General features: G+C 39.8%; 1 protein-coding gene across 36 annotated transcripts in view; it reads right to left on the reverse strand.

Annotated features, from left to right (window-relative positions):
* Positions 1 to 23,014, reverse strand: part of NRXN3 (neurexin 3) — a 985,201-nt gene that overhangs the window by 240,304 nt on the left and 721,883 nt on the right. For all 36 annotated transcript variants that reach the window (XM_048307857.1, XM_048307861.1, XM_048307848.1 and 33 more), the window contains one exon: positions 7,359 to 7,540. In XM_048307857.1, coding sequence (XP_048163814.1) covers positions 7,359 to 7,540 — 182 coding nt within the window. The remainder of the gene's footprint in view (positions 1 to 7,358; positions 7,541 to 23,014) is intronic.

Consider the following 23,014-nt stretch of genomic DNA (forward strand, 5'->3'; position numbering starts at 1 on the left):
CCTCCTACCAGAGGCTCCTTCTCTAGAGCTAGGAGATAACAATAAATGGAATATTCCTATGCACAGTGTTAAAATAAACTAAAAATGGATTATTAATCACCTTCTGAAAATAAGAACAGAAGTAACAATAACATGTTTTAAAGCTAGCTTGAAAACTGAAAGTCTGTTTCCTGTCTTCAAATTAGTTTTCCTTTACTAATTCTTTTGTGCTCCAGGGGACAATAAATGCAGCATGCACAAACACATGGGACTCCAGAGACCAAAAGAGTTTAGGAAAGGACAGGAAAAGACTGAGAGCATTTTGGGACAAGACCATTGCGTATTTAAATAGAAGGCTTCCATTAAAAAAAAAAAAAAAAAAAAGTTAGGCTCTTTGGCAGTTTTATACCAGCTGGCAAAACAGCCAGTGACATGCATATCTCAGATTTGAGACTCATTCAGATATAGCCTCTCTCAGGCAAAATAACAATGCTGAAATCATATATATTTGCTATTGGGATTTTTTAGTCTATAAACCTGACATAACATGCAATCAGTATATTATAGTCCATTTTTTTCTGCAGATGATCTGCATATAGTAGCCTATAATACATTCATTATTTTCAAGGGACATGGTCAGGAACAGAGGCCCTCTTCCAGGTCAAGACTATGCATGACAGGTTGACCCTGCCTAGTAACTAAGCACCCTCCAAGGTGCTCATTCACTTCTCCCTAGCGAGGATGCAGAGAAAATTGGAGAAGCAAAAGTAAGAAAACCTGTGGATGGAGGTAAGTTTAGTAAGTGAAGCAAGGCCATATTGCTTCCCATTTACAGGCAGATGTTGAGCCACTTCCTGGTAAGCAGGGCCTCAACACACATAACTTACTTGGGACACAGACCATAAATCATCATCAGCACCTCTTACCCTTCCTTTCCTTGCATTTTTTTGCCAGGAACATTATCTTGTGGTATGGAATGTCACTATGGTCAATTTCAGTTAGCTGTTCCAGCTGTGCTTCCTTCCAAATTCAGGTGCACTGCCAGCATATTCACTGACTTCTAAATTCATCAAGGTTTGTCTTTTAACTTACAAATTAGCCTTTAAGTAATTCTACCATCTCCAATTCTTGTGATCAACAGAAAGAAATGGAGTGCCATTAAGATGACAGTCTTGGCTGAAGATGACCATCATCCTAAGGAAAAAAGAAGATGTGACTTACAACTTAATAACACAAATAATTGTAGAAAGGATGTAAACACTCGTGATGTGGACTTACAACTTAATAACACAAATAATTGTAGAAAGGATGTAAACACTCGTGATGTGCTCTGTAAGACACTCAGAGTCTGCTTGTCATGCAATAGCTCAGTACTTGTTATAGTCTCCTAAGTTATTCATTGCTGCTAGGGAACAGTACTGTCACCCCAGTCCTTGTGGTGTCAGCACTCTACCTGGCCTACACAGTTAAGCAGAAACCTACTCCACTGTAGAAAGGGGAGATAGGACACTTTTTAAAGTACTGGAGGATATGTACATGTATGTCACATCTTAAATGAGGACTTTCTTGCCAATCCCAATTACCTTAAACAGAATGCAACCTAAGTTAAAGGTATCCATTAGCTAGTTAGTCTGAACTTCAAGAATTGACAAATCACAGTAACAAACGTTTATAAAAGATATATATGATGACACGAAGGAGGACTCCAGTGAATCTTCATACACTAACATCATAACAGTTTTTCCAGTCCCTCATTTGGTTCATTTTCCATCTTGGCTAGGAGGTTAGCAGTCATGGTTTCAAGCCTTCAAGCATATGTTAATTCCCAGGTGGGACCTATTAAAGACAGTACATTCAGGAGTCTCTGCCAGAGAATTTACTCCTAGCAGAAAGCTACATTCAGACAGTTTCTATATGTTAATAATCACAGGAGACCTGCAGAGCACTCCCTCAGGACTGTTGCTAGATTTGTCTTCGTAAAAAATGTCTGTAGACAGTTTGTTCTTTTCGACCTTCTAAGGATCTAGACAATATAATCTTTTTGCTTGAAAGCTCAATCTAATTTTCTCCCCTCACCAGCAGGCAGTCTAGTCATTCTCATTCGCTAGTTGTTCACTTCCTCAGCTAAATGTGTTATACAAGATGTTGTCTCCTGCACTTAGCCATTCTGTAAATAATTTCTTGCTTCAACAATGAAGCCTTTGTCTCATTTCACCTTTTGCTGATCCACTGGTTGTTTCACTATAGAACATCTTTGACTGGATATGTGTTCTATACCAATCTGTAGGGGCTCATAATTTGTATAATTTAAATTAGGAGGAATGTACACAGTTCTTTGCTGATTTGTGAAGGAAATGAGGCATGATGGGCATTAAACACTTTGGAACTGAAAACTACTTAACCACTTCTGGTATTCTCCAAGAACTGTATCAAACTCACAGACTTGCTCTACACTGCTTGAAATCCAGGAAAGGCAAGAGCAAAAGCACTATTCTGAATAGATATCAATGTAAACACAGTCAAGATAGGGTAGATAAAATTATTTATATTCACAAAAATTAAACTTGAACAAACTAAGAGTTCTACACAAGAACAAAAAAGGCAGTCTAACATGGTGAATCACCCTAAAAGAAAACTGTAACACCAGTAAAGGCAGCTAAAAATAGAGCAAAACACAAGATAGGATATTGAAGCAGATCACTCACTTTTTTTCATGGTCTACAGCCTCTGCTGATATACTGCCTACAAAATAGTGCAAGTTAATCTTAAGGAAACCCTGTTCTTTCTACTTTCTTAGACATAAAAACGTAACCCTGTTAGTGCTCAGTCTGTATACAGCCTAGGAAATGCTGAAATATTTTGCATCAAAGAGATTTTGGTTTTAGAAAAGCAAAACACAAACTCCTATTGCATTTTGCCTCCATTTATTATCTCAGAGTAGCCCTGAAGTTATTCAGTTCATCATATACCCTCTGGTTATAAGGACAACCCTGGGTCTATCCTTCTCCTGATTCTAAATCTTCTGCTTCTTCTGTATCTGCTCAGATAACATGCCACTGCAGTTTTGAAGGGAGACTTCATAGAAAGGAGCCAGAATTGGTTTTACAACTGTAAAATGCACAGACTTGGGCCAATCATAGTATAACTGAAAATTATGATTTGAAATTATGATTTCAAAATAAATGGCTGAATGTATACATTGATTTTCTTCCATTTATACTCATTCTCATTTAGCAATTCCATCTCTAACTCAGGGAAAACTTACTTTTTCCTATGCTTTTTGCTTAAAAATCAGAATGGGCTATGTAAAATTCTGTAGCATTCAGTGGTAGCCTGGTGCTAAATGACAGATCCCCACTAGCCTGAGTCTACTTAAGCAAAACTCCTCCCAAAATCACTAACACTTTTGCCCAAACCTAAATTCTTTCTTGTGAGAAATTCAGAAACTGGAACAGTTCCACAACACAATTCTGAAGGTCCAGAGGCTTGATGGCAGATTACCATACAGAACAAAATGAAAGAATGCAGACTAAACCAGCAGCACACATAAATGATTTCTCTCTCCACAGTTACCACAAGAATGACACCATCATCACCTGCGGCTGTTTCTCTCCCCATTTCATTTCTATGTATTGTATGTGGTAAAGCACAAAAAGAAAGTGTAGTAGTGCAAGGTGAATGAACACACAGAAGCATTCAACCCACATCTCAAGACATGCTGCAGTCTTTTTCAGTACCCATTGTGGAAGACAATTTCCTCATATAGGTTTGAATGAATTGTCAGGAAAACAAAAAAATATCATAAGGAGGGATCTGATGCTCTAGCAACTCTCTCATTCCATGTGCTACAGTCTGTTCACACAAACACCTCATGCTTCGTATACATCGATCTGGATGGTATGCTATCCATTTTTGCAGGGCTGCCACTTCATACTTCATTGTAAGTCAGGAGAGAAAATAGTTTCAGAGGCTGTAATTTTTTGTCATATAAAACAGACATCTTAGTCAATAAATTTCCGCAATATTTGAAAGACTCATAATTAAAAAATGAATTCTAACAGAACAACTGTAAATTAAACAGGCAAATATGTAACTTCAAAATAAAGTATCTTCTCTGACTTCAAACCTTACAAATAGAAAGATCACAATGGACACTACAGAACATACATGATATTCAAAAAGCAGGCAAACTATTAAAAGGTCTCCTTAGAAGAATATGGGCAACTTTTACAAACTTTAAAATAGAATCAGATCTTGATAAACCATAGCCATTACTATTAATTTTGGATTTAGCGATGATAGATTTTCATTTAGCGATGCACATTAGAAAACAGTGATCATCAGGTGCCTTTTGTCACCTTTTATCACCAATAGAACACCCAGGGAAATGTGAGGAGGTCAGCATCCAGCAAATAGCACCCAAAAGAGTCTGTGAGTGGAATATCTAAAAAGGCTCCAGGGAAAGAAGTATCCCCAATACTAACCCAGGAAAATCCCTCTCATTTTTATTATTACTATTATTATTAAATATAATTGCACCTGAAAAAGTCAAGTTGCTAAATACATATAAAATAAATTACATTAAAATTAGTGTTTTCTTTTTCTCTTATACTTTGCTTTATGGTCTAAATATTTGGGTTTTCAAAGCTTATTTTATAATCAATTTGATCTGTTTTCATAGCTCTGATTTAAAAATCTATTTATCCCATATTTCTACTACAATTTGACCCATGCTGCCTTGTTTCTCTGGACAATTGAAAATGGCCTAATGGAAGGTTTTGAGGAAAAGAATATGGACAAAGTCTTTGATTATGACAGCACAAGCATGTGGTAGTTCTCAGACAGTTACAAAAGATCTTGGTCTCATGGAAATCTTGCATGCAATTTGCTAAGAGATCCTAAATAGTCTTGCATTTTAAGTGCCATTTCAAGATGCACCTTTAACTTCAGATTTCAATTTTTTCCAAAATAATCCTGATGTAAGCTCACTTCTATTACTTTGAACCATAAACCAGATATAACAAACTCTTACAGATATTCAAGAAGCCAATAACACTTTAAAAGCTCTTCTTCAACTTTTCTATTGCATGTAACAGATGAGTCCCAGACCACATTCTTTATTTGACAGCTAGGTAGAGTCAGTGATATATATGATGAACAGTAATACCATCTCCAGAGGAGCACAGCAGCACGCCTTTGCTCCTCGTGAATGACTGGCAAATCCTCCTAATCCATCCTGACCACAAAAGAACAAGAGAAATTAAAGCTGAACTAGTTCCATATTTACTGCTAGTGAATAGCTTCAGGGATAAAATTGCCCAAAGTACACAGGAAGCATTCAACAGAACTTTTAGTAATAATATCAACCAAACTCGTAGATTTTATTTAGATACCTGAAATAACCTGAAACTAGCACCATGCCATACAGAGAAGCTTGAAAAAAAAATATATGGGGAAGAAGCTGAAAAACTTACATTATTTTCTTTTCCAAAACTGATTGGAAAGAGAAAGCAATGATTTTCTTTTGCTATTATTTCATAATGAATGCTTACGTCTCAGGTTCAATTCCTTTGTTTCAATCTATTCAACAAATTTTTTTATAGTTAAAATCAGTCATTAAAATGTTCAATTAATGGTAGAGAAAGGTAGATATTTGAGACCAAGCTACAGAGAAAAACTATGTGCCGTCATCATTAATGCTGAAAAGAGTCATTGTGCAAGTTCTTATCTTAATGCAGAACTAAAATTTCTTTTGTTGGTACTTGTGTCCATTTTCCCTCTTCCTTCCACTGACTACTACAAAGAAGAGCCTGACTTTCATTTTCTCTATAACATCCCATTAGGTATCCAAGAGCAACATGATCCATCTTAGACTTTTCCTACAACCTTAACAAATTCATGTCTCTGCACCTCTCCTCACATGCAAGAATAGTGTTTTCCAGATAACTGATAGCATTTTACATGTTATATTATAACACCTGAAGAATATACACTGCCTTGCTCAGACATGTCCAGTCACATATGCTTAATCTGAGTCACAGAGCTCCAACCAATTAGGCTTAGCACTGCTCACTTTTACAGTCTTTTGGGGTTCTTTTTGTTCTGTTTTTAAGAAAGGAAGAAAGCCTGTTTTTATATATATTTAAAAAAAAAAAAAAAAAAAAAAAAAAAAAAAAAAAAGCCAGGATTTGATCTCATTTTCATTCCAGCACAAAACCAACTAAATATTTGGATATATCACGGAAGAGAAAAACCAGAATGGCTGACAGTAGAATGGCTCAAGCCATATCTACCCCATTCCAATGAATCTGAATTTTACAACAGGATTCAAAGCAAAAACCACTTAAAATACTGATGATGAGTACTAGAACCTTGTTTCTGGTCATTTCAAAACCACCCTGCAATATATCCAGTGCTTCAACATGATTCGGAACATGGCAAACTCCTGCAGCAGATTAAGGCCCTCCATCATTCACATTAGGTCTGTTTTGGCCCCTGGCATTTCTCCTGTTAACTTATATCTTCAAGATTCCATGAAATGTCAACAAATCCCCAGCTCATTCAAAATTTGCAAATGGCCCAGTTGCCTTTCCACTATGAATTAATGCATAATACATTGGAAATAATCTGAACATCGAGTAACATGACCAGCCTCTACCTCTAGTAAACCTCTTGGCTATTTGTCAGAGGAGAACAAAGCAAACAAGCTCTTCTCCTCCCACAGGATCACATAAAGTAACAAAGTCTAAAAGTTTCCAGTTCTAGTGTTCTCATTTTCTCAAGTAATTCAACTCTCCTAAAACCCCCTTTGCTCAAGTTCTCACAAAAAGGTCTATTTTCTTCTTGCAAAGCTATGTTGTGCTAACATCAAATTCTTATTCTTTTGAACTACCCTGCTAAAGCAAGCTATATCAGTTTGAGGATCTGTTCAGTTCTCACTTAACTTTCTTTGTGAGGAAAAAACTAACACCTTATCACTCCCTTTTAGTCTTTGTCTTCCGAGAATAGTAATACTTCACCATAGATTCAGCTGTATTCAGGACTGTGCATATGACTCAGTAGATTGCCACTGATAAAAAATGTTTCTCCACTTTTTGAATAAATCCTACTATTGAATCACATACAGCTTTTGAGTTTCGTTTTGTTTGTTTCTTCCCTCCCCAGTTTCTTTCGGCATCAAGACTTAATTCTCTGTGCATCCCATTCAGCAACTCTACAAAACCCTAAAGAACTACTATAAGCAGTTTAATCTGATGGGAATTGAAGACACAAAGTACAGAACATGACACATGGTATTTTAGAGTAACAGTTTTCTTCAAATGCATATCCAGTTAAGAGAAACCTAGGTCTGGGAGAGACATGGGCCTGTCTATACTCACTATGTGCAGCTGCAGAAAATCACCGAGCCCAGGGGCACTGTCAATCCGGACAAGAATGCCATCCTTCACTGTTGTGCTGAAGCCCACAGCAAGACGGTCCGTCCTTGTGCTTGGTCTGTCATTAGCTGGCCAGGTGTACAGGATGAGACCCCCACTCTTCCCAAATATATATGTGGCACCAGCTACAAGATAAAAAAACAAAGAAAAACATATTAGTTTTGCCAAGTCTAGTGGCAATGCTATGACTTCCAAGAGGAACAACTTAAGCAAGCACATGCTTTCATTAGTTACAGGGGTGAAATCAATGTGTTCTGCTGGCCAGGCCTGATGAAGTGCATTATTAGTTCCTAAATAAAGACAGGCAGCATTTAAGACAAAGATAAGTGAAGAGTTTATCAAGAATTATCAAGACAGTTTGTAAAGAATGAATTATTTCATTAGTGCTAATACCCAAGACAAGGTTGGATTGGACACTGCCGTTCAGGGGAGAAAACCACAAGCCACTCCCATTTCAAAAGCATGGGATTCAATCTTATAAGGTGATTCAAAGGCAATATTTAGCATTTATCCATGAGGTTGGACTTGCCTTCAGCTAAAGACTATTCAGTGCATAGTAGGAGACTACAATTTTCTTAACACTTCATGAGATTTTTTGATATCTAGTCCACATATTTCCAGCACCATTTGTCTTGTCACCACTGAGCCTGGGAATTTGTTCCTTGCCCTTGTTTTTAAGGACAACACCAAACTTCTCCCATGCTGAACACTGTCCTCCCACATTCGTGAGGGCCATCTGAGCTGAGGAAGGCAGTAACGCAAGTGAGGAATTATTGCCGCAGATGAGGAAGCTGAGAAGCAAAAGAGTTTGGAGCTCACATTCTGACTTGTACTCAACACTCCAAGTTAGGAGCAAGATTTTATAACTCAGCAGTTATAAAATCAGCCCCCGAGCTTCTTGGAAAGTATATCTAAAATTCCTGTCTCGTCCAAATCTACAGGCAGGCCAGGAACAACACTCCTCCATGTTTCAGTCACTTACTGCACCTCATTTTTCTGAGCACCATTACAATGGTTACAGAACAGTAAGCAAAAACAGCCAGCTTCTGTTACTGCAACAAGGATAAAATAGATGTAGAAAGTACAGGCAATTACTGGGTACATTTTCTAATCCGAGTGAAAGTACAACTGAGGATTTTTTTTTTTGCACCATACCAATCAGCAACATGTATCACGCAACCTTGTGCAGAGTAAATGTAGTTAGATACAGAAACAGGTGGGATCATATAAGGGTAATTTCTACACTTGCCTACAAAGCTGCAGCTTCACTGAAGCTCTTTATGACCTGAATTCCAAATGAATGCTGCATATTAGTAGAAATAATTGATACACTTCTCCCTTGCTAAAGAGGCTTCCTCTGACATCTCAGAACACATTACCAAAACAGACATCAAAAACTCAGCCACAGAGAAATGAAATGATTTGTGAACAGCTGACTCAATGACAGAGTGAAAATCAATCATGTTTTCTTCTTCCCTTCCAGGCCTATGCACATCCAACAGAACATGCCCTCAGTAAATTCAGACAAATGTGTTCGAAATCAGGGTTAAAAGGAAATTTCAGTCATAATTCTGAATTACCAAAAGAGCACATTCTGGCATTCTGGAACTGTGCACATACACTTTTTCCGTTTCAGAAAGAATAATTTTATAGACTATAGTCTATAATTTTATAGAAATAATTTTATAGAAAGAATAATTTTATAGACTCAGTCTCCTCATTCAGCTTTAAACTCCAGATAGAGGGTGCATGACTATTTTAAGATGTGTAGAAAGAGGTTTTGTTTGTCCATTTGTTTAAACATCCCCAGCTCTATCTGGAACCTTATGGTTAGACAGTTGGAGATGACCAGGTAGTGAATTATCCGTGTCCTGCCCCCATGCACAGGCATAACAACAGCCCCCCTAAAACTACACTACAAATATACCCCTTCAGTTTATCAGTTTGTTCTGTAACTTCTGTGTGTCTTTGCACTACAGACTAAAACTAGGCACAGCAATGTGGTAAGCAAAACTAGATTTACTCATTGTTGATGGTTTCACAAATTAAAACCCACTTCCCAAAATTACTCTCACTTGACTTGAAAGCTCTCCTCCTTTTCTTTGTACTGGTTATCAGGCCTTTCAGCAGCAAAGACAAGCTTGGAGGTGAGTTCTTCATTCTTTATGAAGGCAGATTATTTCTTTACCTCTCTAAGAACCATTTGGCTGCAGGTGGACCATGTCAGTCCTCCAATGAGAGCCAATTAGAACCAATTATGTCCTCACAGGCCTTTCATGAGACTTAACTACTTAAACAGATCTTATTTTCTCCTCACAGAGCATAGATTTTGCTTCTAAGCCTAACCTGACAATATTCAGTACTCTGTACTGAGGTACCAAGGTTCCTAAGGTAAGGATCAGAAACACAAAGAAATAACACAGTCTAAACCTGCCTCTGCCGGGTTTTATTTCAGTTTTCTGTGAGATGGCTCCACATAATGCTTCATGAAGACATGTAGTACTTTGGTTCAGCTGGGAATGTCAACTCAGTTCTGGAGTTCAGCTGATCCACAGGCTTCCAGCTTTACCTTAAATATGGCACGGGTTTACTGTGATGCATTCTGCAGTCATATATTCTGGCAAGGCATTGAGCTCTTGAAAGAAAATTCAGATACAACAACCAGAGCTGCACTAACCCAAACAGACCTGTAAGCATGTTGGGGTCCCTCCCCTGCCGTGTAGCCCTGGGAGAGGGGCCCTGAGGGCACAGACACGGGGTTCCCCTGCCCCTGCTCAGCCTCGTTCCCATTGGTTGGTTTGTGCTCCCTGCGCGGGCAGAAGGACCCTTGGTCCCGTGACTGGAACAGTTCCTCGGCAGAGCCCCGGCCATGCGGCTGGAGAAATAAACATCTCTGAAACAGCTATCGAGAATCTGTCTGTCCATATATATTTCCTTTCCACGGGACTCCTGGTTTGATATATGCGTGTTGCAGGATCCCCACTGCAACAAATGGTGGAGAATGCGGGCAGAACGATCCCCGATCCCTAAGCGACTGATTTGTGTGAGTAAACCCTGGAAACTTTGGATTCCTCTTCTTGGTTTTGCTTTGCTATTCCATATCTAAACTATGGAGGAACCGTGGGAAGACTCTTGGCTCTCAGAGCCGCATATGGACATTTATCTTAAACTTAAAATGATTCTTGAACAACGATTTGTAAATTTTAGCTTGATTCAAGCTCAAAAAGAACTGAAACACTTCCTGGCATGGTTGTTTAAGAACTTTTTCTATGTTTCTTGGGATTTAATTCTTACCAAGGGCTTTTGGAAAACCGTTTGGACACAGTTAATACTAGAGTCAAAATATATGCCGATGGAAGAATATTTTCGTGAATATTATTTAGTTACCGAGACTGTTGAGCAATGTCAGCTGTGTCCTGGTGAAGGGAAGCGTGGCGCAGGGACCGTGCGGCCCAGGCCACGTGCACCGAGCGCTCTGAGAGCAGCAGCGAGGCAGTTCCCGCGCGCGGGCGGAGCCACGCGAGCCGCAGTGTCGGTGGCGGAGCGGGGAGCGGCGGGACCCGGCGGGACCCGCACGGCGCAGCACAGTGCGTGGTGGAGCGAGCCCCGGGAACGCCCGACCGAGAGGGGCGGCGCGCGGGCGGCGGCTGGCGGCGGTGGAGCGGAGCCGCGCCCAGCCGAGACGCGCGCTGGAGCAGGGCGCGGGGGAGTCATCGCTCGGGGGCCCAGCCGAGACGTGGGTGCAGCGCCCAATAGCGGCAGCGAAGCTGCGACCAGAGGAGGCGACGCACGGAGAACTGAGCGGCGTGGCCCGGCCCGGCCCGCGCGGCCCCAAACGCGACCCCGGGAAGAGCGCGCAGGCACCAGCAGCCCCGACAATTCCAACACGGGAGCGACCGAAAGAGACAGCAAAGACGCAGCGAGACAGAAAACAGCAGCCACTCGAAAAAAGGAAAAGATCATAGCAACTAAGACCTTAGGGATAGTAAAATGGTATAATGTTAAGCAAAATTATGGTTTTATAACAAGGTGTGACAACCAGCAAGACATATTCGTGCATAGAACTGCTATTAAAAAGAATAACCCTGAAAAATGCATCCCAAGCTTGGGAGATGGAGAGGTGGTGGAATTTAATATTGTACTAGGGAGAAAAGGGTTACAAGCATCGCAGGTCACTGGGCCTGATGGTGTTCCTGTAAAAGGCAGTATATATGCAAAAGATCGTAGTCATGTTAGACAGTATCTCCATTGTAAGCCCCCCCTACAGTTTCCCTTTCCTAATCCCACCTTTCCCTTTTACCCTATGTCCTATTACCCCCAGTGTATTCCCAATCCGTTTTTTCACCCATGGTTTCCCTCACAAAACCATGCTTTTGCCAATTGTTTCCCCAAAAATCCCTTTCCAATGCCGAGTGGGGGATGAAAAGGGGGAGGGAAGAAGTTAAACCCTCTCCTGCCTCAGTTTCCCCACAAAGCATGCTCAGAGTTCTGTCTGCCTTCTGTCAGCCCTAAGATGTTCCACAGAATCTGTTTGGACATTTAAAGACTCAGGAGGGTGGCTTGTTTTGTCTTGAAACTGTTCTTGTTATGTTTATCCAGTTGTTTTCATTCTCCTTTTATTAAAATAAAACGGGTGAGGTGTTGGGGTCCCTCCCCTGCCGTGTAGCCCTGGGAGAGGGGCCCTGAGGGCACAGACACGGGGTTCCCCTGCCCCTGCTCAGCCTCGTTCCCATTGGTTGGTTTGTGCTCCCTGCGCGGGCAGAAGGACCCTTGGTCCCGTGACTGGAACAGTTCCTCGGCAGAGCCCCGGCCATGCGGCTGGAGAAATAAACATCTCTGAAACAGCTATCAAGAATCTGTCTGTCCATATATATTTCCTTTCCACGGGACTCCTGGTTTGATATATGCGTGTTGCAGGATCCCCACTGCAACATAAGCAGAAGTCTGATTGGCCAATACTTGTTTCCTTATTTCCCAGGTCAGAAATACCTGCTTAATAAGAGACGGGCCACTTGCTTTATCTGTGTGTAGCTGAATGTACACAACATTTGTTGGATACATCAATGTCCCTCCCTTCACCAACATTTTGAGGACATACAGGCTATCCATTGACGTGTTTGGAAAGAGATGCATATTAACATTGTGACAGTAAAATTTTTTCCCCAAATTATGAACAAAATAGTCATTCCAGTCTGGAAACATAAGATCCATCAAGTGGAAGTATAACAAGAGTTAGTTTCACATTGCAATCACATAAAAAGAAAAAGTAACAAAAAACCCCAGCCATGCAACACAAACACACTTGACTTAAATACTTCTATTTGCCTGCAGCAACCATGAGTTTATAAATTTCAAGAGATTTGAACAAGCAAATTATAACCCTAGACTTCAGGAAAGGAGATTTCAGCTTCACCAGAACTTGACAAGGCCTGGACACCTCTATCTGATTGGACTTGCTTTAAGCTGGTGTGAGTGAGCAGGCTAGACCAGTTTACCACTAGCAGTCCCTTCTGATCTTAAATCAACAATTATCCTTTCTTTGTGGTGTGGCAGAGAATTGTAGAATAATTAACCAAAGAATTCTAATTTTAAAAAAAGCTGGTAAGATGCAAGTCTGTTAATCTTGAAATCTTCTTGTACCTAAGCTCTGTTACACACTTCTTTATTAGACAAGAACACATTTTTTTTTCCAAGACACTTTCTATTCAAGACAGACGGTAGACTACACTCTCATATTTAGTTTTTTCTCACTGTTCAAGGTTTAGTTATGTAACTCCTTTAATAAGTACAACACCAACTGTGCCCTAACAATAGAAAAGTCTGAAGGACTGATTAATTGCATTGTTATACAATGTATTGTTGTTACAGTGTTTCACCACTTCAACTATATAACACTAAATTCAACCAATACCATGCAAAAAAAGAACAATAATAAAATCAAGGATACAAGCAACACAAAATTATTTCCCCAATCAGTTTTGTGGCAGTCACAGTGCCCTGGGCCAGATTTACTGTAGCAACACATAAAAACAAACTGAAGTAGAATATTTTCAGCTACTCTATATGTTGCATGCAGCAAGTTGGTCAGCACTGGGAGCTCAGAGAACTGAAGACATATATAGAGAGGAAACACTCCCTACAGATTTAAGCTACTAAGACACCATTACATGTTTAGCGTATACAAAGCTTATAAACTCACAAAACTTAGTGTGGCAGACTGGCAGTTGACTTCTCCCAGAAATTACGTAACTTCTAACTTATATCATTGGTGTTTAGAGATTTAAACATCAAAGATGGGTATGTTACAACATATGTGACAATGTAGTCTGCATATCTAGAGTAGGTAAATTATGTATTTGCTAGTTGTATTCATGAATAGAGCTGTTATATTATTAATCTTCAGTCAAAATAAAATAGTTTGAGGCAAAGACTCCTCACAGAAAACTCCTAACAGACAAGTCATAACCAAGGTTATAAGCCACAGCAAATAAAGCCTACAAATGAGGTGTTTTAAGAAGCATTTAGTTTAAGTTAGCACTACCACCTGTCATTTTAATTCATCATTGCCCAAAGACTTCAAAAACCTATTTTAAGGAACAGTGTCCTTCAATCAACATAGTACAACTGCAGCAAAGTAAAGTAGGAAAGTAAAATAGTAAAGTAAAAGTAGAGTAGTAGTAAGCAAGTCTGTTACTTTTGCACGAATTAAAACTTTTACGCCCCACACTCCTGTGAATTTCCCCACATTAAAAAATTGATTGCAAATTCTCTATTTGCATCTACTAAGCCATCAAAAGCCTGGTTTGCCTCAGCTACAGCACAGCACACACACTCATTTCCCTGTGGCCAAGAAAATCCAGCATTTGGTAGGTAACACAATGCTTATACACTGAAGGGTTACCTGCAGCAACTCTGCACTGGGAGAGTATATGTTTAGCATAGTGTAAATGCTACAGTTCATATTTTTACAACCAAAAAGTACCTTTAGGATGCAAATTATGAACAACCCGGGCCAATTCAAAAGCTACAATAATTACTTGAGTACCTTTCAAAAATTTGCCCCAAGGATGGATAGTCATGAGCGGCATGGAATGTTGGAGGGCATGGGCCACTTTTTAAAGGCCTTTTCTACTCCAGTGAGTTGGAAGTTCACCCCTGAACAACTATAGGACCCTGATAAAGTGACAGAATATTTGCAAGGAGAATGCTGTGGCACCTTCAGAGATGAGCTCTGGAGACACACCCTGTGCCTCATGCCACAGGTGAGTGATGGGTGTCTGGATCACCATCTTGTGGCTTGAAAAGTAAGTCCTGCAGCAGCACAGCACCCTAGAAAGAACTGAGTCTGACAATGGGACTAATATCAAAAATAACCTTGTAGACACCTGGGCCAGAGAGCACAATACTGAGCGAGTGCATCATATTCCCCATCTGGCACCAGCCTCTGGAAAAATTGAACAGTAAAATGGACTGTTAAAAATCACATTGAAATCAATGGGTGGTGGGACCCTCAAACATTGGGATCTACATTTAGTGAAGGCCACCTGTTTAGTGAACACCAGAAGCTCTACCAATTGAGCTGGCCCTGCCCAATCATAACCTTCACAAACCAGAAGGGGATGAAGTCTCTGCACACATGAGAAAGGGGCTAGGGAAGACAGTTTGGATTAGTCCTGAGTCAAGCAAAGGCAAATCTATCTGTGAGATTGATTTTCCTCAGGGACTTGGATGTACTTGAGAGGTATTGCAGAGGAACAGGGAAATACAATGTGTACCTCAATGGAATTCAATTTTTGTGTGAGAACAGTCTGTACTGTTGAATTTTATAATACTGGTTGCTGAATGATGTTGCCACTGTATGCCATAAGTACCACAGACAATGAGGATGGACTGCTTCAGTTACACCAGTCATGAGCTTGTGATGCAGCTGGCAACCAGCCAACAGCACACCAGCCCTCCTGCCCTGGAAGATGTCTAGGATGGATAGAACCCACATGGACTAAATGACCTTAACAGACATCTTGGAGGGAGAGCCATTGACTATGGAAATGGTATCTGTGCTTGTGTTTATATATGTACAGCTGGGAGGTGTAAGATTTGAGCATGACCTAAGTGGTATAGAATACCATGAACTAAATTGGGGAATGCCATTTCTAAACCATAACAAATATAGATATTATTTTACTTCTTAACATTTTTGTAAAAGGAGTGGAAACTTTATTTATATTTTATTCTGCTTAGTCCAGTAGTTCAGATGAGTCTTGTAGAGTATTTCATATGCCGATGTAAAGGTCCTAACATGTTTATTAATAATCATAACCTTCTGCTATTTAACAAGAAGCTATCAGTTCAACTACAGGAAAATTCATGGCGATGGCATTTTGCTCTTCTTTCTTGGCAGGAAACTGAAATTTAGGTAATTTTCAAGAAGCAATGTTGTCAAAGGATGAAATCAATAACATATTGTGCATGACCATAGGTTACATGAGCAAATCAAGAGCCATTTCACATCATGAATGAAACCTTGGTAACACCTGTAATTAGCAGCCCTTTAATCATCAGCCCTCTGAAGGCATAACTAAATAATGGAGACCTGATAGTTTACATAGACATTCAAAAAAATCCCACAAAATCTTAATAAGAAAAGGTAGAGCTTTTTCCAAATTTACATCAAGAAAAAGTAAGGATGACCCTTATCTTACTGTACCTGGACTAGGCAGTTCATTTACTATTTCCATCACCAGAAAATGCATGTAAAAGGAATGCAGGTTAGAATACTGGCACGAAAGCAAGTGAGAAGAGATCAGGCAAACATCTGCAGAAACTAAGTAAGGGGACAAAATTTGCTGCTGCAGGAAACATCATAATTTGGTCATGCAATAAAAAAGCAGTTCCAAAAAACACGGTATATAGAGAGCTATTCAACCCTCGCAAGTGGAGATGAACAAAGCAACAAGGAAGAGCTGCTGCGACCGATTTCTATTCTAATAGAAAACTCTAATAACATAGATTGGAAGTTTTCCCAGAAATCTGATCAGGCTGATTTGATCTCTGCCCCCAAAATTAAGGTTCCTGGCCATATGTTTTCAGCTTAAGGTAGACTCCATATTTGACCACTCTATTTCCAGTCAGAGAAACAACTGTAGTGTAGTTCTTCAGGCCTTTACTTGGCCACACAGTTCAGCATCTTATTTATTTATACTTGCTACATTCGAGAAAAAACAATCCATGCTTTGACCACCAGCTCTAAGAGGGAGTTAAAGCAAACAACACATGCATGAACCAGAAAAGAGAACTATGACTTTCAAATGACATCTATTTATTGCTCCCCAAAAGTTTATAACATCACAATGCAAACAATAACACACATCAGTTGAAACCTATACACTGCCAAAAGGATGAACATTGGCTGAGTGAAAAATGAAGCTTCTGAAAGTTGTTTTTAATACTTAACTCATTCTGGCCACCTCAAATAGACTACACATATGCTGTACAACTCCAAATTTCCATTAAATTAATTTCTTAGGAGTAAAAAGAGTGAGAGAATGACAAAAGCATGTTTTGAGGACAGTCAAAGAAAGGAAACCGCGCCCATATGCCTTAACAACAATAATGATGAAAATAGGCAAAGTTTTCACCCAGCTTTGCAATATCCTCTCAAAGAGCATGGATGATTTAGCTGACTCTTCATTACTTGAAATCACTTCAACTGGGTCAATTCTAGGTATGCTGAAACATCTATATTGCCTAGAGATGACCTAAGAGGTGTTTTCAATTGACAGCTCCTGCAAAGTTACTCCTGTGGGTCTTGTCCACTAAATGCATCGCATTCAGCGTAATACAGCTTCTTTGCTTCACAGTTATATTAGATGCATGATAGCACTTCCAGCTACCATTATTAAACAAATTAATAATGGAGAATAAAAAAAGACCAAGAGAGAATTGTCCCATTCCTTCTGCCCTTTCATATTTACCAAGGCATCAGTCTTGACAACAGCTATTCTTCCTTCTCCCCTTATAAGCTATCATCTTGTTGCCCTCAATCCTAAACTTCAATTACATTGTTATCCTAATCCCTCTTTTACTCCTCTTCTTCCTATTTCACTATACATCACACCAAATAAAAAAAGTTCTTAGACAAAAGAATTAATTATATCTCAGGAATCAAAACCAAGCTAGCCATTCACACATCCCCTGCCTTCAAGCATATACACCAATGTTCTTACATTATATGAATGATCTGCAATATCGGGCTATCCCAGGGACATCCTGTGAGTTACTGCCACTCAATCACACACATCAAGAAATTTAAGTGTCATCAAAACTGAGTATCATCAATCAGGATGAAGTGTCTTACTCCTCCTTCACCTAAAGATCCTCTCTGGCACTTGTAGATCTGTGACTCCGTTGCTGTGTCTTCCACACCTGAGTTTAAAAGGTCTATTAATACAAACACCTGCTTGATTGAAAAAAAGGAGATGGGGGTTGAAAAGGTTACAGGATCTAATCACCATCATCATCTGGGTCACTTGACCATTCCATCACAGGATCCTTCCTGGGAGGAAGGAAAGACAGGCCTAATACTTTCTATGATACAACTGCTGAAACATCCTTTTATTTATCAAGAGCTTTAAATTGCCTAAGAATAAAGAAAACTTAAAACCCTGAAAAATGCAAAGCTTCCAGTCTAATCCTCAAAAAAGAAAAAAAGAAAAGCAAGCTTCTGTGCTTAGAGTTCTTATGAACTAGCTCTACTTCCTTTAGGATGCTCACTCTTCCTTGACAAATTCTCCGAGACTGAAATTGAACACCACATTTATCTCAAAAAATCAGACATTGTTTGACATGAAACTGAAATTCCTTTCACACTTTAAAATATGAAGGAGCATCTATATAAAAAGGAGGAGGAGCTATAAAAGCTGCAAGACTAACACAAAACGGAAGCAGCAATTCGGATAACGCCTGCTTTCTGTGTTTGTCTTCTTTAATGACAGCAAATTAATACAAGTCACTTTCCTCCCAGTATGTGTGCATCAGCCAACAATTGGATCAGACAGTATGCTACTTCTTATTAGTTACACTGCATTAAAAAGATTGGAAGAGGAAAAGAAGGAGAGCCAGGGAGTGTTTCTAGAACTACTTGAAGGTCCAAGATAATTTATGCTTGAAATATGAATTCCTCTAAATCTGGGATACCAGGAAGATTAAGGTTTTTTTCCAAATATGAATTTTCCATGGGGCATGTTGGGTATGTTTATCATCTCAGAAGGAATTTAGGGATTAGCTGCTGACTAAAACAGATGCAAGATGACCATAGGCACACCAGCTTAAACATAAAAGATTGCAACACAGAAAATATTTCAGCAATACTTTAATTTCCATTATAACAAGATTGTTCAGACAACAATCGCTGTCATGTCTTCAGCATTGATCCTAAGTGGATACACATGGAAAACTAAGAGTAGAGCAAGCCTATTTCCTTTAAGTATGCACTCAGACCACGAGCCTTTTCATCAATTAACTCGGCCTCATGTGGTTTGTTTATACAGTAATCCCAAAGAGATCTATTTTTCAAGTACTTATCCAGTCTGTCTTTGAATACATTTAAAAGTTTTGCATTCACAATGTCTTACAAACCCTTAGCAATGACTCAAACAAATCTGCCATTGATGTAGCAAGTTAAACATTAGCCAGCTGTGGGCCCTATCAGCAGAGGCATCCTACAGCATCTTGCATTCTGCTAACAGGACCTGGGGCTGTTAATAGATGATTATTCCCCTTTACTCAGTGGTTGTTAGACTGCATCTAGAATAATGCATCTGATTTTGGATTGACAAACTGGAGCACGTTCACTGAAGTGCCACAAAGGCAGTTGGGTGGATGAAGTGCCTGCCTCATGAGGAAATGCCAACAGATTCAGGCTTTATCAGCTTGGAGATGACACAGCTTCAAGGGGACCTAAGGGCAGTTTCACAGCACCTGCAAGGAGGTTCTTGAGAAGCCAAAGGCAGGCTCTTCACAGTGGTGCACAGCTGAGGAGCAGGATGCAACTGCTGTACTTTGAAGTAAGAGAATCTGACTCTACAGCAGGAAAGAGCTTTCTCCTCACAAGGAAAGACATGCAAAAAAGTTGCTCAAGTAGATTTTAGAGTTTCTGTGTGTGGAGGTTTTCAAGATATGACTACATAAAACCCCAAGCAACCTGATCTGACCTCACAGCTGACCTTGCTCCAAGCAAGGGTTTGGACTAGAGATTTCCTGATGTCACTTTCAGCCTGAGTGAAAAAGGATCCCCTTTTTGTGTGAAGAATCATCTTTTTCATACTTGCTCTTGCTAAATAGATTACATGTTCCCTAGTTCTTGTCCTGTAAGGCACAGTACTCTGTCCCTATATCTATTTGCCTTGCAGACTTATATCATACCACCACCCTCAATCCTTAAGTAATTTCTTTCAGTAAAGAGACCAGTTGTGTCATCAAATTCAGCCCCCACAGCTTTATGCAGCCAGATGACAGTTATCAATCTAGGAAAAAGTCCACAGGGACAATTCCGCCAGGTATTTTTTTTTTCCTAGGCATTACAGAGTATGAAAAACATTTTGCAAAAAAAACCCCAAACTCCCCAACCCCCCACAGTACTGATACCAAAATAGAAAACAAAAGGGTTAAAACCACTATGCACTAGAAGAAGAGACAGAAGAAACTACAAACACAACTGAAATATGAAATTTGCTGGGTAAAAGTGCCTGTAAGACTGTGACCCTTTTCAGAAAAAGTTATCCACCACCTACAAAGAGACTCCATTACTTCATAAGGTGCAACTGTGACTAAATTCAGTAAAGGTAGATGGAACCATTTCTTAGTTGCATGCTGCTGCCAAAGAGCAGGTGGCATCAGGATGCAATTTCTTGTTTCTTGGTATTTGTTGATAAAAGAGCACACAGAGAGGATGTCCTTTGAGAAGCCCAGAAGGCAGCATGCCAGAGGAGCTGAATACAGAGACTGCTGTTAGCAAGAAGAAGCACAGCAGGATTCATAGCTCACTTGGGGCTTGAAGGAAGAGCAGGGATGTTAGCTCAGTACAGGTTTACAGAATCTGAATGGTAACAAAATGGCCTAGATACCTCTCAAGATGGATGAAGGCCAAAATGCTACTCTTGATCTCAGCCTAGTCAACTCTCCTCTAAAGAATCTCTTTCTAGTGTTTATCCTTAAGCTACACTTTATTCCATTAAAACAAATTCCCTCAAAAAAAGATGAAAACAAAACAAAAACCCAAACAAACAAAAACCCCAAAACTATGAAAACCAACCAACCAACAAAATTCCCCAAAACGCGAACAAAAAAACCCACACCAAACACAAAGCAAAAACAAAACAAAACTGCGAAGACAACTTCTGTTCTCTCAGCGCCATTTAGTCACTTCAGGTTTAAGTAGCATAGTACTTTGCACGACCAGTCTGAGTCTACAAGGTTTTTCTTGTTTTAACTGTAGGCAATCCTTCACTCTTACTTACATACCTGCTCACATTTCCTTAATCATAGATACCAAAAGAGAAAATATAGTTTATATTTACTGTCTTCACTGCAAGAGACCAAACCTAAATTTTCAGTCTTGACAGCTAAAAAATATTGGGCCAGAAGTATCAGCTACTGGGTATTCATTAAAACCTCAGAAGGTAAGAGTTTTACCAACTCTCATATGCTAAATTAGCAGCAGAGTTTGGAAAAAGAAGCAGGTTTGCAGGTATCTAACCTTTTGCTGGCTGTTAGCATTTTAGTATGATTCTGAAATAAACTTCTTGATCTATCATCACTAGCCATGTTCTCATCAGAGAAGTCTCACAGCACACACGCTTGATGCCTTAAAATCTTCCAGTTTAGTTTAAAACTAAACTGGAAGATGCAATCCAACTTTTAACAAGATACTAGTCTATAGTACCAGACCAGAGCTAGTCCAAAGTAACACTCCAGAAGCAAAATGCCCGCAGTATAGGTCTCAGGTCCTTGATACTAAATTTCATTCTGAAAACCAACTCTTATGCTGATTGTTATTGTAGACACAGCCTAGTCGTCTATAACTAAATGGGGCCCATTTTGGTCTATCAAGGAAAGAAACTCGGAGTTCTGAGCTTTTTGACCTCACCTCAAATATGACATTGTCCCTCACAAGTACTAGGTCAGTGATGAGAAAAAATGCATTTACGGAAGCTCACCATTCCCAAGGCTCTCTAACCTTCCCCAAGGTCACATAGAAGGAATGTAAAAACAGTAGGTATCCAGAGCTAGTAATAGGGCATACAAACTATTCTGTAAATGATATGCAGCTTTTCTTGCTATTACCTCTTTTTCTTGCCACCATGAAAGGACATCCACCACTAGGATAGATGGACACATGCAAACTTTATACAGGCAATCTGTTAAAAGTACCATGCCAGAGCAAAAGACAAGTGTAATGGTTGTTTAATCATTCTCACCATGAAGTGACAATTCTTTAGTGTCTTATGACATTCATGATGAATGCAGAGCAACTCCGACTGACAGATACTTTCAGAGAATTTATATCCTTCCCACACTCCCAGGACAAAAGGGCTCTTGAGCAGAGTTATCATTTGTTCAATGAGAAGATTTACAGTCTTGCCAGCAACTCCTTTTACCTTACTCTATAAAGCGTTTATTTTGATATACTGATTGTGATCATTCAAGAACAGCTGTATCTGAAGGAAGTCAGCAGGGGAGAGAAAAAGCAGAGTGGTTCTGAATAACTTGCTCACCTTGACCTGGGACTTCATTCCCCTCAGCCAGTTTGCTTTGTCTTTGGTATCAGTTCTTTCCTGGCATCCTCTGCTATCCCATTGTATTACATTACAAATGTAATATTGCTCAAGGGAGACATGTAATCTCCCATGCCTGGCTACCCTTCCTTCATGGCAAAAGGTGAAGTTTAACCACAAAAGCCATCCACCATAGTCCCTTCTTATCATTTCACTAGAAAGCACCTCAGCATCACAGTTTTCACACCACCCTAGACTGGCCGCTATCTTACAGTTACACACAGCAACAGCTCCTGCCATGAGATTCAGTGTCAAAGGAGCACCTGGACCTTATCCAGAAGGATAAGGCAGGGTGATATAGGCACACAGAACCACAGTCTCAACAGTACTTGTAGACTGAGATATTCCCACTGCTGTGATGAACACATCAGCGTCAGACGTGTATTGCATGAGGCAGTTCAGCAAATGCAGCACTTCTCGCCTCTGGCAGAGGCTAGCAGTAAGTCTCATGACTTGGTGTTCCAGCCACTCTCTAAAAGTTTTTCATCACTATTGTATTCTGAGAAATACAGCAGTTACAATCTTGACTAAAATACATTATCACCTAAGAGGCCCTGAGTCTGTGGCCTTCAGCTGCACAAAGCAATAGCATGTGTCACACAAGTGAGGATAATGAAAGTTCTGTGGGCTGATCACATCGATCTAATGACAGCAGTGATTTCCCTACACTTCATTTTGAAAGCATTAGGTGACTTCAGGCAGAGAAGCAATAAGTTCTTATGAATATTACAAATAATATCCATAATATCATTACAGACAAGGATA

Source organism: Corvus hawaiiensis, chromosome 6 (assembly GCF_020740725.1).
Source record: "Corvus hawaiiensis isolate bCorHaw1 chromosome 6, bCorHaw1.pri.cur, whole genome shotgun sequence".
NCBI classification, from domain to species: domain Eukaryota; kingdom Metazoa; phylum Chordata; class Aves; order Passeriformes; family Corvidae; genus Corvus; species Corvus hawaiiensis.